This window comes from Canis lupus, chromosome 31 (genome assembly GCF_048164855.1).
Source record: "Canis lupus baileyi chromosome 31, mCanLup2.hap1, whole genome shotgun sequence".
Classification (NCBI taxonomy): Eukaryota; Metazoa; Chordata; class Mammalia; order Carnivora; family Canidae; genus Canis; species Canis lupus.
In genome coordinates this window covers 35,166,055-35,185,051 of record NC_132868.1, presented here as the reverse complement: position 1 = coordinate 35,185,051, position 18,997 = coordinate 35,166,055, and the positions used below count along the sequence as shown (strand labels likewise).

The 18,997-nt window shown below is 36.6% G+C and overlaps 1 protein-coding gene across 1 annotated transcript in view; it reads right to left on the bottom strand.

Moving 5' to 3' along the window:
- LOC140622273 (uncharacterized) overlaps window positions 1-18,997 on the bottom strand; it is a 76,968-nt gene that overhangs the window by 9,597 nt on the left and 48,374 nt on the right. Inside the window, exons 7-10 of the mRNA XM_072807987.1 lie at window positions 9,293-9,468; window positions 8,538-8,575; window positions 8,116-8,246; window positions 262-387 (exon numbers count right to left, since the gene is read on the bottom strand). Of these exons, the coding sequence (XP_072664088.1) occupies window positions 8,214-8,246; window positions 8,538-8,575; window positions 9,293-9,468 (247 nt within the window). The 3' untranslated portion in view covers window positions 262-387; window positions 8,116-8,213. The remainder of the gene's footprint in view (window positions 1-261; window positions 388-8,115; window positions 8,247-8,537; window positions 8,576-9,292; window positions 9,469-18,997) is intronic.

Sequence of the window (18,997 nt, the reverse complement as noted above, 5' to 3'; positions counted from 1 at the left end):
ACCTATTTCAAAATTTGCTCCTAGTCAAGAGTATACATAAATTCTTTTTTGTTTTTGTTTTCAATTCTTGTTTACCCTCCAGTAGGCTATTTCCTATATGGCTCTATGAAAGTGTGTGCTTTCATGTTATTAAATCCACATTTAAGAAGAAAGTGTTTTAAACAATGCCCATTTAATTATATTCCCTGGCACCAAATCTGCTTTCACAGTGTAGTTTAGTTAGTGCCTGGACGGACAAGGTGACCCTGCAGTCATTGTTACCTTGCTGACTCCTGGCTCCCATTTGGCCAGGTGGACATTGGCACCCTCCAGTCACCAGGTCACACTGTCCTGAGCCACAGGAACACTGCTGGACACAGTCTTGCCCATAGTGATCCTCGGGACAAACTGCAGGAAGGAGCAAAACAAAACCAGATTTTTCTTATTAAAACGTTTTGCCAGTCAAGACTTTAAAAACCTTGTAAATACACGACCCTTTCTTTTAATCAAATAGGTTTCCTTGTCTTGCCTTCAGTTTGGTTTTCAACTTAAAAGGTTACTTTGAAAAAACAAAACAAAAAAAGGAACTGTTCAAATTGTTGCTTACTTAGTGCAATTTTGGTTGACATCAGGAATTCCAACCAAATATCTAGTGTCAAACACTTACATATATGATATAAATGACTCTTACAAACTCAGTGTTGCTTTACCACATGGCTGCCTCAGCAAATTGTGTGTGTGTGTGTGTGTGTGTATGCGTGCATGCATGTGTGTGCAATAATCTTGAATATGTTTCCTCTTAAAGTCCACTCTGGAATTTCAGCTTACACCTCCATGTATCAACGTAGAATCTATTATGCTCAGATCTCCAAATATCATTTATGTATTTGTTAATTTATCTGTAAGTTTATTTTTTATTTATTAAAATCAACAGATTTGTTAAATTATTTTTTAAAAATTATTACATTAATTAATATAAATTAAAATTTAATTTATTAATACATTAACACATTTATTACCTTGCCTCATTGCAACTTTATTCCACAAATTCATTGAGATGCTTACCAAAATACAGATAACCCTCAAAGATAAAATAAATATCTGTAAGAATCCAGTGAAGGAACAAATATAGTTATAACATAAAAAATATCATAATTCTTTGAACTTGTGAGAGGTAGACTGCAAATTGGCTCTGACCTACCTAGCTGTCAAAGCAAAGAAAGAAAAGTACTCAAGTATAAGATCACAGCCTTCTGAAGACAAAAATACTCCTAATATTCAGGGAAATCAAAACTCTTGAAGATGCTTTGGCCTGAGGAAATTAAGAAATTTCTCTCAATGATTTCTTTGAGGAACAAAGGGGCCAGTTAGAACCTTCCTTAGGAGATGTTTATGGGTTGGCTTTAACTCAAAGACAACTTGGCTGGTGAGGCCTCAGAGGCAGTATCCACTATGTTTCAATTTTCCACTACATGGAGCCAGGACTTTGTCTTGCTTGTCTTTTATCTTCAGAACATCAGGGTACTGAGGCAGGGTAATTAAAATTATTCTCATACAAAGAAGACAGAGCAACTATCTGCCTGGGCAAAATAAGCATTTGGATATCTTTAGCGCATAACAACAATGATCACAAACTTCGTTATCATTCTCCAAATGAAGTAATCTCAGGTTTGCAATTACAGCACTTCTATCTTTCATTAAAGATCTATTGATAGTTTCTTTCACTCTTTTAGTTCTAAAGTATAAAATGCAGAATAGTGCACAAAAGTACAAATGCGCAGCTCAATAAAACATCACAAGTGAACATCCTCAACAGCAAATAGGTTGAACACAATAAAACATCACAAGTGAACATCCTCAACAGCAAATAGGTTGAACACAATATTGCCAGAACTACCTCCCCATCATGCACTCGCCCATGCATTGTTTATCTACCCTCTCTAAAAATCATTATAATCTTGCAAACTGTCCTCAAATATTGAGGAAATAGCAAATCTGATAGATCAAAATGTATTTGTTAAGGATATCCCTATAGAGCCTAGGATAGTGCATTTTTCAGGGATCTTTAATTTACATCTGGTCCCTTAAACTTTATGTCAATAGTTGTCTTTACGATGGGTAGTTAAGTCTTTACATTTTAGGGAACTGGTTACTTTTTGGTAAATAGGGGAACTACTTAATTCTGAGTTGGGGACCGCTGAGGGCAAATGAAATTGTGGAGCTTTACCCAATGAGTTTGACATTGTGTACACAGGCATTGCCAGTCCACTGTTATCTTATGGAACAGATTTTCTAATCCTGACTTGAGTCTAGCATTGCTGGCATATGAGATGTTATGACCAAAGGGTTCTCTTTGGCTGCCTTCACTGCTTCAGCTCTCAAACTCCTGATGTAAGTACTCCTCCGCCTAGAATGTAGGTCAGTTGGTGCTTGCTGTTACCGCAGTAAATTATTAAGTAATAATTGCAACAACACTTAGTCTGTAAGTACAGTTCTTAAGAACTCTACTTTAGCATATCCACTTTGTAAGTGGTAGACTGACTTACTTTGACTGCAGCTGGCCCCAGTGAAGCCAGGAGGGCAGTAACAGATGCCAATCACGGTGTCACAGCTGCTGCCATTAAGGCACTTACACATCCTTTGGCAATTTAGACCCTAAGTACCATTGGGCATCCTATTGAAGGCGAACAAAACCATATGTGATACTGTAACTCAAAGCAATCACTGTTTAAATTCATGCCCATAGACATGTGGCTAACTCAACATTCCAAATAGTTCTTTGGTATTTTCAATCAACTTCAAGCTAGTGTGGTGATTCAAGGCATGGACTTATCTGAAGAGATGAGATGATATGGATAGATGCCTTGGTAATAAAGATGGGGGCATAATGTTCTTGATGCTGCTCATTAATAAGACACAGGAAACTTTGAGTTTCCTTGGAGATCCGCCCGCTTTTAGAGAGTGCTCAGAATAGGTGACAATTTGCCAAAGAAGGCTATTTCATTCCAGTTGAGATGAGTTCATTATTTTGATTAATGTTTAAGTGTTACAGTTTGTTTGGAATGATCTGGGTTTTAATACAAGTATAAACTCAAAATGGCATGAAGCATAAAGAAAGCATCTTCATTTTCAGTTAGTTTCTCACTTTCCTGCTTTCACCTCCATGGACGTATGGCCTACCATGATGACACCTGTGTAACAGATAGATAAATTTCCAGAATTCAAGATAAAGGGAAATGAAACAGGACAAAGAGTAAGCTGAAGACCATCTGTGCAATGATCGAAAGACTGGGGTTGTTTATTCAGGAGAAAATAGAGCTAAGAAGACAGAAATGTCTTCAGACATGAAAAGGCAGTCTTGTGGAAAAGAAGAAAGGCAGATTTTATCTCAATAAGGAAATACTTTTGAAAGAGCTGCCCAAGATTGGAATAAGCTTTTTTTTTTTTTTCAGGAGACATGGTTATTCATCTCTGTAGGAGTTCAAACAGAGACAGGATAAGTATACAGTAGAGAAAATATAGAGGATATTCAAATACTTGATTAACTTTGAAGCACTTCCATCTGTGATACTCTCCTATTCTATGAAATGTCTGGTACTTCCAAGTCTTAAAATTATAAAAGTTTGAGTTTCAAGAGACCTCATGTCCGTCTGGTTCAATTCTTATTTTAAGATGGTAAAGTCGAGGCCTACAGAATGAAGTGACTTGGAACATAGATTGCACAAAATTCTGTCACCTGTTAAACATCTTTATCCTTGCCACATATTTAAATATGAGGCTATAGGAAATTTTGAATAGGCTGTGATTTGAAACCTATATTTTTCACATATTAATGTTGTAGCTTTAACTCTTTTCTTTGAACTTCTGATTCTTAATTACCAATGAGGATAATAACAAAATCATGGTCCTGTTGTGGTGACTAGAATGAATAAGTATATCGCCAAACTTAGCTCCCGTGTCAGTGGTGGCCATTATTTTCATTAATGATGGCAGTATCATTGCAAGGTATGTAGCAAAACTCTTTCCCTGCCTGCTTGATCTGAGTCAAAGTGTTTGGTATTTGCCTCAGGTCTTTCCTCTTGGAATATCTTTTCATTTGGAAGCATCACTCTAAAAGTGACCAAACTAGACCCAATGGTTCTTGTTTCCTTCCTTTTATCTTGTGTTTTTATGTAAGAATCAGATAGTAAAGGAACATTTTTTAAAGAGTATTTCACATGTAGCATGTTTTTTTAAAAAGATTTTATTTATTTATTCAAGAGACACAGAGAGAGTCAGAGACACAGGCAGAGGGTGAAGCAGGCTCCATGTGGGGATCCCAAAGTGGGACTCGATCCTGGACCCCAGGGATCATGACCTGAGGCAAAGGCAGAGGCTCAACCACTGAGCCACCCATGTATCCTCACATGTAGCATGTTTTAGAGGTAGCAGCAAAGAATGGGTTTTATTGAGGTTCAGATTGTTTATCCCCATATATGTCCTGTCCTAAATCCTAGAGTGCTCACCTTGAGTCTCAAATCCAAAGAATGGCTTCTTTCTTCCTTTTTCTTCCAGTTTTAGAATAAAATTCTTCAAAATGGAGATGGAAAGCAAACCACTATAGTTATTCATACCGAAGGTTATTCCTGTGCTATAGCTGTTGTATTTCTCTATGAAAAATGATAGCTTCACTTTACAGTGTCTTCTCTCATTCCCTCCTCCCAAGGAATGTCAGTTCCCATAGCTCATCATCTCTTCTTTGGTATATAACATTCATTAGTTCTCCTAAGAACTTTTTACCCTCACAAAAAATTCAACAGCGCATAACTGAAAACAAGATTAGTGATTAAAAAGTCCTCATATCCTTCTCTCCTATTCACCAAAATATACAATGTTTTTATGTCCATTGGGTCAGACTTTTGGCATGCAAATTTTTATAGTTTTTTTTAATCAATTCTATGTGTGATGCTTCAGAAGAATGTTTGATTGGTTGATATTAGAGAAAATGCACATAAAGCAAGCTGAAAGTATGGAATCTGAAACAATGAAGTCTTGTGTGCACTGCTGGGATGTTGCTTCCCAAAAGAAGGTTAAATTGAAATTTGATTGGTACGGAAAACTCGGTAGTCACATTGCTATGAAATGAAAGCTGGCATGAATTTCTGTGAAAGTAAGGAAAAGAGAAACACCTGATAATATGAAATTCATGTACTTATTAATGAGGAAAATGCCAAACTGTAGATGTAATCAGGATATAAAAGATTTATCATCTCAGTTTAAAGGGAAAAAAAGCTTACCTGTAATTATTTGATAAATTTAAATAACTGATATATATTTCTATTATATTTATTAAATATGTAAATATAGACATATGCCTATATTTTGAGATCACTTTCATATGAGTTGAAGTTACTTGGGAGACATAATTTCTATCTGACATATACTCATTTTGCCAACTATCTTAATGGTGGTTTTGTGTTTGATAGAATCCTCTTTTATTGTTCCTTCTTCACACACAGAAAACAAAAATCACCTGAGTGTCAGCCTTCAACTTAATTATCCTTTTGAAATTGGGACACTGAATCTTGATGGAATTTACCTACTAATGAGTATGCCATCTGTTGAAAGACAATGTGCGTATAATCTCTTAGCTTTGAAATTCATTAAGTTTATATCAAGATTACAGTATGTGTTTACAAAAGTGCCAGTAACTTTTTTCCCCAAGTACAAGTTATTTACTGACAATTCCACTTTCTCTTATAATTCTGTACTGATGTGAAGGTTTGACTTCTGGGATCATGCACACATCCTTTGCTCAAACATTCACTGTATTTCACAAGGGAACACAGGCCCGGGACATAATGATTCCATTTGATTTGTTTGAGTGAAATTCGGTCTCCCTCCCTCATTTCCTAAAGTTTCATTTTGATCATTACTTGGCCTTTGCACTATCCTTTACACTGATTTCTCCTGGGAAACTTGGTTTTTCTGGCAAGGGATATTTAGATATTTCCCATCAAGCGATGACAACTTTATCCCATCCGTGCACCATCCCTTCTCCTTGAAAGAGACTGATTGGAAGAAGCTGGGATATGAATACAGAGTTTTGATGGTTTAAATATTAAAGGTGACTCTATACTGTGATGACGTAAACATTTGGTAGTTTCATTAGAAACTTAGAACAAGCAAGGTTGTGACTGTATACGGAGATGCTTAGCTAACAAACAAAAAACATCAATGTGTTTTCCACAGTCTTTTCCCAGTATTTGACCAGGTTACTCACATATACTAGCTACAGTCAAACAGTTTTGCTTTATTCTTCAAAAGAGATGCTAAGATTTGGTCTGTCTGAATTCTTATTGCTACAAGCAATAAAGGCAAGCTTCTACTGATGTTTTGATGTCTTCCTCCTGGCACAGGTGTGCTATTCTACGGCCCATGCTTCTCAAAACATTCTATATTAAGGGTGTTCTTATGAAAACTGTCAAAAGAACGGCCCATGATTTTTAGAGGACTCCAATGCCTTAAATGCTCTCAAAGAGAGTTATTATATATAGTGGGTATTACAGTTTGGAGAAATAAAATATTTCCAGAGTATGGAGTTACTTTGCAATTTCTCATTGGTCATAAAATACATAGCATGATGAGTTTCTATCCACGGAGCAGTTTTTTCCCCCCACATGCCATCCACAGGCTGAGACCAACCTGCCCATTATAAATTACGGACAAGTGGTGAGATCCTCCTACAAGGTTGTCTGCTTCCTCTGACCTCTGCTGAGAGAAAAATCTTGATTCTCCACTCCAAACTCGAGAACATGAAAGCCCAGTTGTTTTTGGCTGCTGAAACTTTTGCTTTTGAGCCAGCTACACCTTTTATGGATATTTTCTTGAACCCTTTTTCGTAGTTCTGTAATTACGGTGGATGTTGCCAAGGAAACTTTGCAGCAACTCCCAACCACGTGTTGCCTGGAGCTAAGCCCATCTGACTAGTCAGGGAGCGGTTCTCCGACTCAGCCTTGATTTTACAAGGTGGAGCTCCCCTCCTTAGACCAAGGTAGCTTGCCTTCGGTTGTAGAAGTACCACCAGATCTACATAACTTGTTTTTTTGTTTGTTTGTTTCATATTAAAGATTTATTTATTTATGTATGTATTTATTTATTTATATATTTGAGAGAGAGGGCATGTGCACATAAAAGGGGGCAGAGAGAGAGAGAGAATCTCAAGCAGATACCCGCTGAAGGCAGAGCCCCACTTGGAGCTTGAACTTATGACCCTGAGATCATGACCAGAGCCAAAATCAAGAGGTGGATGCTTAACTGACTGAGCTGCCCTCTATGTAACTTGCTTTTATTTTATTAAGATAAAATATCCTTGACAGCAAGAGGAAATTTTTCCTGAAAAATGTGACAGAACTGAAAGTGAGGAAATAACTTTCTTCCATTACAAGGGTGCTTGAAATTCACCATAACCAAAAATATAATTGAAATTTTATGAATTTTATATTTTAATTCTTCAGTTTAAAGCTTGTATACCCACAGCGGTTATGGGTTCCAGACAAAATACTAATTGAAACCACTTTCATATCTGCTTAATTGTGTATTTGGCTGATAATATTTAAAATTAGGGCAAAGTGAGAAGGAATATTCAAAATAAATACTCTATGGTTTGTAGAAAATGAAAATCCATAGCTTGACCATACGTCTATGTTTTATAAGTGGAAGGAAAATCCCAAAATCATCCATATACGTGCAGCATTAAGAGAGGAAAGTAAAAGGTAGTCTGCTACAGGAGCAACTAGGGAGAAAAGAGGAGCAGTGGCCAAGTTGGGGGAAAAAATGAAACTGAGGCCAGATCATTTTATTTTGAAACCTATAAAAAGTACATTATAAATAATTACAAGCTTAAAAATTAAGTAGCTGACTGAACATTTTAACATGCTCCTTGGGACATTTTATCATGTGTTCCCCTATAACCATTTTCGATGTTAAAATGTCCTAACAAATCAATATAAGGTGTTTGGTCTAGGGACTATCCTTTTTTATTACATAGCAGTGAGCCAACTGGCATTTTGTCCTTTAAGCAAGTTACTGTTTTCATTCCAGAATAACAATTTGTTTAATTTGATTGTTCCTAAGCAGATCCTGGAACTAACTTACTTTCTGAATCACTTTAAATACGTTCCCATCTGTTGTATATTGATTGATAACAATCAGTTCATATTATCTTCCTTCTTTCTTTCTTTCTTTCTCTTTCTCTATTCCTTGTCTTTTTCTTGGGGATATTTGGGCTAGAAAAGGCAACACAGGAGAAAGCGTTACACAAGAAAGCATATGGTTTTCAACCATTCCAATAAACATTCTCACAGTCAGGACTTGCTATAAATTAGAACCTTGAATTAACATTTGCCCTTTAGCATTCTGACTGATGACCCACCCTACCGGTGTCTCTTCGATAAATTACAACAAAAGCACAGAACACACTTCCAGAGATGACAGCAGTTTCCATGGCAGCCGGGCAGACAGGTACATCTCCCTGTGACTGGGTGACACTCTTCATTCTCAGCTGAACACTGACATACCTGTTTACAGTCCTTCCCATATGTGCCTGGTGGACAAACTAAGGGAAAGAGGAAATGTAAACCCAATGAATTAAATTTGTCTGTGTAAATATAGCTCTAAAAGTGAAAGCAGAGAAAAATTTATTAAATAAGACCATTGCCTACAGAAGTGCGCTGCCCTTTGGGATTTAGGTTTCATTAAATTTACTTGGGGATTACTTCACTGTTTGATTTTGTTTTGTTCAGTCAATTTGTGACCGACTGTCAAGGGCCGGCTGCAATTTTCTTGTCACTGAAGAAAATCATAGGGTGATGTCAGGTAAAATCAACTAAAATAATAGTATAATTCATGAGGGACCACATATCTGGATAAAGATATTTTTTTCTGGTGCAGCCGGTTTAAATTCTCAAGGTTGTTTCTTTCTGCACATTAGCATGTACTGTATTTGTGTCACTTGTCAGCTACTCTGCTAGGTTGTGCTGTTTTCTTTTTAAGGCCGAGCAGTAAAAGCTTTCCCTCCAACTTCTAAATAATATCATTCCATTTTGTTAAGAAAATAAAAAGGTTTCTCGGTATTTTTCAGCTTACAAAACAGAGTCAAATAGACATGTTAAGTTTCATGGTTGTGTCTGACAATAATTCAAACAAATTCAGTAAAAAGCGAAGTCCAACAATTCAGTTATTATATGTCCTGTCGACCTAAAATTGAATAATAGTTTCTGGATCAACCTTTTTATTTATCACCCGAAGGGTTTGGCATCATGAAAGAACGAACCTGTTTGAGAAGGTTCTTCTCCCACTGGAGAAATTATTGACTGTTTTGTTCTCTGCGTCCCTGTTTCTTTGGCTGTCCTGTGTGCCTGTGGTGTCACTTGTTTGCTTAGCTTCCATTGTCTTTTTTTTTTTTTTTTAGCCTCCATTGTCTTTAAGAATATTTCATCTTCCAGTTTTCTGTAAGTAAAAATAACAGGAATGGTAAGAATTCTAACTTTAAGGGCTATTAGTGGCTTGCTTAGTATTAAGGACAGAGACTAATGAATTAATAAAAAAGAGGGTGTTTTTTCTTTGTTTCTTCCTTTTTGTCTGGGATATGTACAAATCAGAGAGTGGTAGGTGGACTCTGACTGAGCCTCTGAACAACTATTTAAATAGTCTGTTGTTGGGCTAGACATTCCTTTACCTAAGATTCACCGATTGTTCAAATATATATCAATAAAGCATTTATCTGGTATGCCAGAAAGCACATCTGGCTTTACTACCTGAAAAGTTTATTAACTTTGTTTGTTAATAAGTGGCTAAGCGAGAAGAACTGATCATGGCATTTCAGACATGACTGAGCATGCATGTTTGTGTACTCTTCCTTCCTTCACCGTGTTCGTCAGTACACACATGAGGGCATCACTCACATTCCGCGGTGACGTGATGGAAGGGGGCTCCCTAATGGAAGTTTTCTCACATGGAAGGCTGACAAATAATCAGAAAAATCAAAATATGTTTCATCAGAGGCTTCCAATAACTTTAAAACCAAGAGCTGCAGTTATTACAAACTCTTCCCATCCCCAAGAAGACCTGTTTTTGCCATCATGACTATGTGACAATCTGCAAGCATCCATTGAAAGGGGTGTGGTCTAGAGGAAATGGTGTGAGCTTTGAGTCAGGTTGGCCCAGAAATGTCAGTGACCTGATCTCTGGCTTTAACAAATTATAAAAGCTCTAAGAACCTCAGTTTCTTCTTCTGTACAATGGAATTAATAAACCCTATCTCACAGATTGTTGTAAGGAGTAGCCTAGTGGACATAGTAACATACGAGAATTTCATAGTGTCTCCATAAAATTTGTTTCATTTCCATGGAAATTCTTATATATAAAATCAGAATCAATTATTCAATGGAAGTGGTATATTTGGGCAAACGCTATGGATAGTTACATTCAGAATAATGAATGTATGAAACTTATAGACTTATGAAAAGGATATCTAATATTTAGAGATCATCTTCACATGTGTCTGCTATGAGGAAAAATTATTTTTAAAGAAAATAATTTAAAACCATGAAAATCACATGCCATGAAGTTTCTGAAACACATATAGCTAAAATTTATCCAGATTCTCACTAATTGTTCAATGTTTTGAGGCTTCATAAACCATTCACAAATGCTAATCACTTCTCCATCCCAAGAGTTCAGGCACATCCTTACCTTTGATTCTTGAACTTCAGAGGAGTCAAAATCACAGAATATATAAATTATCTTCCTGTGCAAAACTGACCCCTTAAAGTTTATAAAGTCAGTTCTCAAATGGATGTTTAAATGTCATTGAAGGAATTTACAATTTCTATTGCAAAGTAATAAAATGAAGACGGAAATAAAAGCAAGAAAAAGTATTCTAAATATTACTTAAAAGATTTTTTGAGACATATTGTTGTATTTCTTAGATTACATACTCATTGTGAAAACATCTATCAATTGTCACCTGTGAAAAAATTATGATTTTTGACTAAGACTTCAGAGAAAATCGAAATTCATGTAAAGCCTGCTTCGTATCCTCTGAAAGAGAATGTGGGGTGCTAGTTTATTGCCTCATGTTCCCAGATGGACTACATTATGGAGCATACTTTCAACCCATCTTACAAGATGAGCAGAATTCTGGAATATTTTCATTCAACAAGAAATATTTTCTGGATACCTACTAGGTGCCAGTTCACAACAGTGAGCAAAACTAAACATCATTCTTCTACCTATAAAGCTTGCAATAGTGGGGAGATAATTACAATAAAATAACCATCAAATAAACATATACTTTAAAAATATAAGAGTGCAGGGTGCTGTGAGAGACCATAACATCAGGGACTCCAATTTAGACTGACAGGCATGGAATGGAGGGTATTTAGTTCCAGATGTTCTCTTTGAAGAGATCACTAACTGAGATCTGAAACACTAGAGAATATATGCAGTGGGAGAAGGAGAGGGAAAGGGTGGGAAGAAAGAGTAAGGGGCATAAAAATTTCCAGAGGGAAAGATCCAGGTACATATGAGATGCTGACACTATTCCTGAATAGGATGTTGGCAATAGTATGCAGGTATGTTAGACAATGGTGAGGCGTATCTTATTTTAAGCATTTCTGTATTAGTTCCCGATGGCTTCTGTAACAATCACAGATTTAGTGGTTCAAAACGATAGAAACTTATCTCACAGTTCTGGAGATCAGAAGTCTAAAATCAAGGTGTTGACAGAGCTGAGTTCTTTTGGAGACTTGGTGGGTGGGGGCATCTATTTCCCTGTCTTATCTGGCTTTAGAAGATACCTACATTCCTTGGCTTGTGGCCCTTTCTTCCATTTTCCAAGCCAGCAGCCTAGCTTCTTTTTTTCTCAGATTGGCTATTTCCCTCTTACAAGAACCTTTATGATTGTATTGAACCCACCTACCTAATCTGGGAAAATCTCTCTATCTCAAAATCTTTAATCACTTCTGCAAAGTCTCTTTTGCCATGTAAGATAACACATCCACAGATTCTAAATTTAGAACATGGACATCTTTGAGAGGATATTATTCAATTTACCAAAATCTCTGAATTCCCAAATGAATTGGGTGGCTTCTGATTTATTCCTTAGATACCATGGTGTCATAGAGGGTCATGTTTTCAACAATAACCTGATGCACAGTTCTTTCCAGAAATCAATACAAATATTGTATTTTAAAAACTATGTAAAATTTATATGAGGAAACTATCATCAACATATATATATATATAGTATATTTGTTAATATACATAAAATTAATAGATCCAAAGTACAGCTTCTGATTTGAGATTCTTTGGAAAAAATCAGGACCCAGAAGTAACCTGGGAAGCAGTCTGATTACCCAGAGACATAAAACAGGAAGAAGAGACTTCTCAAGAGCTGAAACTCAGAAATGAAAGACTAACTGTAGAACACAGTTCTACAACCCAAGTCGTGGTTTGACTTACTAGTTAGAAAAATCAGCCTGGAAAATTTTATGTTGAAAATTTCTTGTTTATCTTGTTTACTAATTAGCCATCTGGAGCACTGGAAGAACTGGTCAAACAGGTTGGGAAGTACCCTTACCCTACTTTTTCCTAGCTGAAATTATTCTGGGTGACCAAATGACCACAAAGCTTCTGCACAGTGGTTTCTACAGGGATTTAAGCTGATTCTCCATATTAAAGCTCCATATCAAACTTTACTGTTTGAATTAACCAGTGAATATACTAAAGAATGAGAATGGATCAACAGTGACTATTTTTTGGTTAGATAGAATTTATATTACTTTGATCATGAAGATATAAACTGAATTTGGATAAACACCCAGAGGATTTTGGAAAGGGGAAAAATTGTATTTTTGATTTGTTGGATTCTCAGGCATTTGATTGATTTTTATTAAAACTTCCGGAGTCAGCTTTGCTAAGATTCAGGTTGAGACAAAGTCAATTACAGAGACAAGACGGTTAGCCCTGATGACCTCATAAACACTACACCTCGCATAGTTTTACTACAGGGCAAACTTTCTAATAGTACTTTTTGCTTCAAAGAAATAAAAACCTCTTCAAGGTGACTTCTGAAAGGTGATTTGTATCTTTACTATCCCTGCTAAATTTACAGATAAAATGAGATATCAACCAGAGAATTTAATGAATTTGTCTTTATTTAATCGTCCTACCTACTACCTTCTGTAAATAATCATTTTCTGTGAGCTGTATACCTGGCTGGCAAACATTTTATGAGATGGCATATTCGAATTCAAGCCATACATATAAGAAAATGCAATGAGTTGACTTTTTGTTTGGAAATTTGTGACTGTCTTAGCATTTGACATGATGCAGAGTAACTTCTTGTAGGAAGACTCTGTGGAGCCTGGCAAATAGATACATTGTGCAGTCCCAAGATCATAGTCTCTCCACAGTGACAGTTACAAACTCCAAGGCCATCTACACCAGCACAGTGTCCTTGACAAGCTAAATAAGCATAAGCAGAAAAGTGTTTTATACTGTCAAAACGAGCATCCACCATCCCACTAGTCGAGAAAAAATAAAAAGCCTATGGCTCTCATGATGGGCAGAGAGGTGTATTCAAATTTCATCTAATACTTTGCTTCTCACAAATTGGGATTGACCTTCCATGGCTTATGACAGCATATTTTGCTCAGGTCTTTATCAAAGGCCTGGTGATAGATCAGCTGTCACCCACCCGTTCCTCAGAATGTCTTTGTATTAAACTAATGGTCCAGCAGAGCAGCCAGCCTGACAGGCAGGTTATTTATTTGCAATCTGGTAAAAGAACTGACAACTTCATTGTTTTAATTGTTCATTTTTCATGGGTTGATGCATTAGCTCACCCGAATCTTTGTGCCTTAGTCAGAGAATAAATATATGGGAGTCAGGGCATCAGAATGACTGGGTCCATCTTAAAGTTCAAGAAGCCGAGGATAGTCTTGGTGATGGCTGTGATTACCAGTGTCCCACAAGCATTTGGGATTTTTTTTTTTTTTCAGTCTTATCTCTGTTTTGCATCTCTTTCCTCTCTTTCAGGAAGACCTATGATGTCAGCTACTGATCTGATTGTTTCTTGAAACAATGTTCCTTGTTCTCACAGACTGTTAAAGGAGAAAGACTGGAGTGAGTCTAGAGTCTCTATGTCTCAATCAGAGTCGGGGGTGCCAGACAGAGGCCCCCAGACTTCAGCTATCAAGATGCCAAGAAGAGATACAGCTCAAGTCAGAGCCTCTCAGAATCACCAGGAAGTTTTTTGCTAAATAAACATGGCCTGGCCTCATTCTATAAGATTTGATTCTAATTCAGTGACTCTGGTGAGGACTAAGTATATATATTTCTAAACTCCTATGATGCTGGCAGAGAAGCATTAAAGTAGAATTTAGATCGATGCCCTCAATTTATAGATAAGGTATCTGATAGATTGAATCACTTGCCCAAGGTCACAGCTATTTAGTAGCAGGGATGAAACTAGAACGCATAGGTCTCCACCCTCAGATCAATGCCCTTTTCATTTTCTCATCACATATCATTTTCCAGGAGCTACTTGAGAGATACGTTGAGGAAGTCCTATCAATAGCCAATTGCTAATGTGTCAGGGTACAATATGGAGGTGATCATTGGCACTAAAGGCTCAATGGAAATGCTGATCTTTAGAGAGCACAGGGCATTTCCACAGCCCAATTATAAGCATGAAGGGGATTCCTATTAGGGTATTGGGTCCCAAATTATATTATTAATTTACTATTCTTTCTTCACATTAAAATTGAGAGTGCTTGTAGGGCAGAGACAATGATTATTTTCAAGTGCCTCACATCTCACATAAACCAAGAACACAGAAGCTAGTCTATTATAAATGCTTGATGAGGGAAAGAAAGAAAGAAAGAAAGAAGGAGGAAAGGAAGGCAGGCAGGCCGGCAAGCTTCTCTAGCCCAATATACATAACTGTATGAAAGACTGATCCTACACAAAAGAGAACACTGGATCCCTATATGGCATGTTTATATGTTCACTTCCTTGTTAAAAAAGATATTCAACACTTATAATTATTTACAGGGTTCTGTGCTTGGTACTGGTGATATAAAATTGAACAAGACTAGTATCTGTTTGCGAGAACCCAACAGACTAATTTAGGAAGACGTGACAAATTGATAGACAATAATCTGACAAATGCTACAAACATGTTTAAAAAAGTTAAAGAATATTAAAGAAAATAGCTAACCCTATCACGAGGGAATTGGTGTCTCCTCAGAGAGGTGGCATTAGAACTGGGCTTAAAAGAATGAGTAGAAATTCCTTAGTCAGAAAGAAGGAAATTAATGAATAAAGTCTTTTATTGAAAGTGATAGATACCTTTGCTTCATGGCTAGAGGGCAGGGTTTAGGAACAAGTACGATGTCAAAGAACTGTTGGCCCTTAAAAATGAAGTGTTTTCTGTATTACATTGAAAGCTTAATCTGGTGCTCATAGATGACCACAGAAGCACCATGATCAGACTATTGACAATGCGCATGTGGGACTGGAGGATGGGAGTCCGACTGGGGGCTATCACAGGCATCCTAATGAGACAACAAGAGCCTGAATTAGAGATCTGAAAAGGGATGGAGATAAGGAAATATAGCACGATATATATGTGTGTGTGTATATATATATATATATATATATATATTTTTTTTTTTTTATTAGGTAGATTAGATAGTACTGGCTGACAGATTGTTTAAGAGACCAGAGGTAAGGCTCTTTCTGTTCCTAGACATTTCTTTCATTGTTTGTTGTTTGTTTTTACCATTTGGTGTCTCTTTTCCAGAATGGTCTAGTATTCTCACATTTCAATTACAGAAGGGGTTAAAAATATGACACAGACTTTAGAAGGCCATAGCAAATAAGCAAATCTGAATCAGCATGCAGCCATTCTTATAGTTTTGAAACCAGGCCTTTTCAGCTTATCTTGGCAATAACAGCACTGGCTGGAGAGGGCAGGCTGCCAGGACAGTGGCATCACAAGAACTATAGAATGTGGATACTCTGGGGGCTCCAGATTGGAAAGCAGCATGACCCTGTGGGTCAGAAAAGAGAGATCCTCCCAAGACACTGGGGCTGAGATAGGTTCTGGAAGTGAGTTCCACATGGTTCATTACTTTCAGGCTTGCTTTCTGAGTATATGCTCATATGGAGCACACTCCGTAAGGAAATATTCAGTGTTTCAGTGCTGAAGTCAAAGTGACGATGTTTCTTGTTGGAATGGACACCGTATATACCATTATCAGTCTGGTATCGCGCTAGGACATTAACGATGACTACTGCCCTTTTGTGGAACTTGGTGGTTGCCATCTACCGGATGTGTGGATAGTATTCATAAATAGTTAGCAACAACATTTCCTCTTCATCAGTGCTCCAGATAAAAGCCAAACAATAAATCATAATTCTAGAACTTGAACATTTCGATTGAATGCTGATTATATTATACCCACAGAAGAATTAAATCTGTTCTGAAAACCGAGAGTTAGTTTATTCATATCTGCTTTTCAATTTTCTCATGTGTTCTGTTCAGCTGCTAAAAGGTGAAAATAAATAGCACAGTAATATTGTGGATTGTTGTGAGGAGGCTCTAAATGGTAGAAGATGTTCCGAATGCAGGAACTCAAGTTGAGGGAGATAAAGAAGTTTGTAGACATAGGAGAGGATAAGAATGACCAGATAGCAAATACAAAAAATGAGCGTCTTGGAAGCCTGAGGCATGAGTCATGGTGAAAGCGCTGACATTTTCTAAGTACCTGAAATGTGTCAGACCTCTTCCAAGCCCTCTACTGTATCATTGCCTTGATAGCTTTAACAACCCTGTGAGGGAACAACTATTATTATTTTCATTTTATAGAAGAAACTAAGAAAGTTAATGCGATGTCATTCACCTAAAGCTCTCATAGCCAGAGTCAGTACTGATAACTCAATTTTCTTAAACATGATACTCTTCTTCTTCCCAGGAGTTACTACATTAACAGGGGAATATGAGCATATAGTACTGGTTTATGGATCCTTACAGAAGGACTTTTGACCTATTTTCTCACCTCATTTCACAAAATCAGGACAGTACAGTGAGAAAAAATCTGGACTAAGCAGTTATCAATTCCTACCCATATTACTCTGGGAAAGTCACCTCCTCTCTGAGGGCCATATTGAATTTTGTCATTTCCATAACTCTACTAAGTTTTAAATTTCAAATACTTTTTATTATGAAAGTGATCAGTAAAACATCTCAAATGATGGAAATCTGGTACATTCTACATTAGCATCATGTATAATAAGTTGGTTATGCTGTATTTAAAACCACAGTAAATTATAAGTAAGATTAGATTGTATAATCTTCTGTGCCTGTATGAAGTGATTAGATACTAAGTCTGAGATGCTATGTCACCAATTTCCACTTTTCTCAAGATCCATAGAATTTAAAGGAGAAGAGTGGTATACAGAAAGAGGAACACCCATGTTCAAACTACTGAGTTAGTGGATTGCATAAATCATACATAATGTAAGAATTCTCCTTTGTAACGGTAAAGAGAGGTATCAATATTATCCACTTAGAACTCACAGATTGGATGATGAGCAATATGGTGATTAGACAAAGAGGGGGCACTTACATAGTAAGTTGGAAACCCAGAAAGACAAAATTCTTGACTGTTCATGCTTCTGCTCAAGTGTGTTGATACTCTCTTAAATGCATATACAAGATAAGGTTTAAAGAATCCAGGGGCAGCATAATTAATCATAATTATTTCTTTTTTTTTTTTCAGATTTGCTACCAGAAGAGAGGCAATGCTTTCTGATGATTATCTTAGAGTGTTAATTTTGGGCACCGACGTAAAATGAATCCGTAATGAAATTTTTCTTCATATCAACATTAAGGTCAATGAACAACAACAAATGATATTCAAATATAGTAATGAAACTTCTGCATCAGTGATCAGCTCAAACCCTGGCCTGACAAACAGATGTCTATTTGGCATCCTTAATATTAGTCCCCTTTTATCACTATAGAAAAATATGAAGCATCAAAATAGAAACACGAGGGAAGCAGTTAATATTATTTTGGACGATACGATAAAATGAAATAACTGTAGTAGAGTAACTAGATTCTTGTCAGTTCAAATCATAAAACCGTTGCTTTTAGGTCATGGCTTGTGAAAACAAATTCCTTTTCTTAAGACCAATATTTCAAAGACAGATACAAATATTCACTCGTAAACATCTCCCAACATCTTCATCCACTCAATTTGCAGTCTTAATTCAAATCTTACAATGTGGCAGCCACTGAGTTTACTTAGAAAAAAACTCAAAGTTGATCAGATCTCAGCATTTTCTCTATTTCAAAGTCATCACTCTGTCTGAATTCCTCAAGAATAAGAACAAAAAGATGTTTGAAGAAAATTGGCCCCTAACTTTTATGAATTGTTCATCTCAACTTCAACTATGTTAACTGCCAACTCTCCAAAACAAACTCCAATTCAATTAGTAATAAAATATTGCAACTCTCCATGAAGCTCTTTCTCTTCCTAATGGCAGTTTGCTTGGTCCAAAGTAAAGGACTGAAATGAACTACTTCATTGTAGCACTCTCTCCTTACATATTGTCCTGAATAAGTCACATTCCTTCTTAATAATCTGAAAGCATTTTCATTTGTGCCCTGGGAATGACTAGAAGAGCTTTTAATATTATTAAGTCTAGATCAAATCAATCCAGTCTAAATAAGGCAGGGGACTAATGCTTCTTTAACCACCCCTCCTTCTGACCAATTATTCACAACTATATTGGTGGCCTTGTTAGAAAATCCTTGACATCTATGATCAGAGGTTCCAGGCACAGGCCACTTTCATACATTTTGCTGACAACCTTTGAACCAAGCTGCCAAGTGAAAGCTTACCATGGTCTTAAAATCCCAACTGGTGATTCATTGTTTGCAAACAGAGAGACAGATTACCAT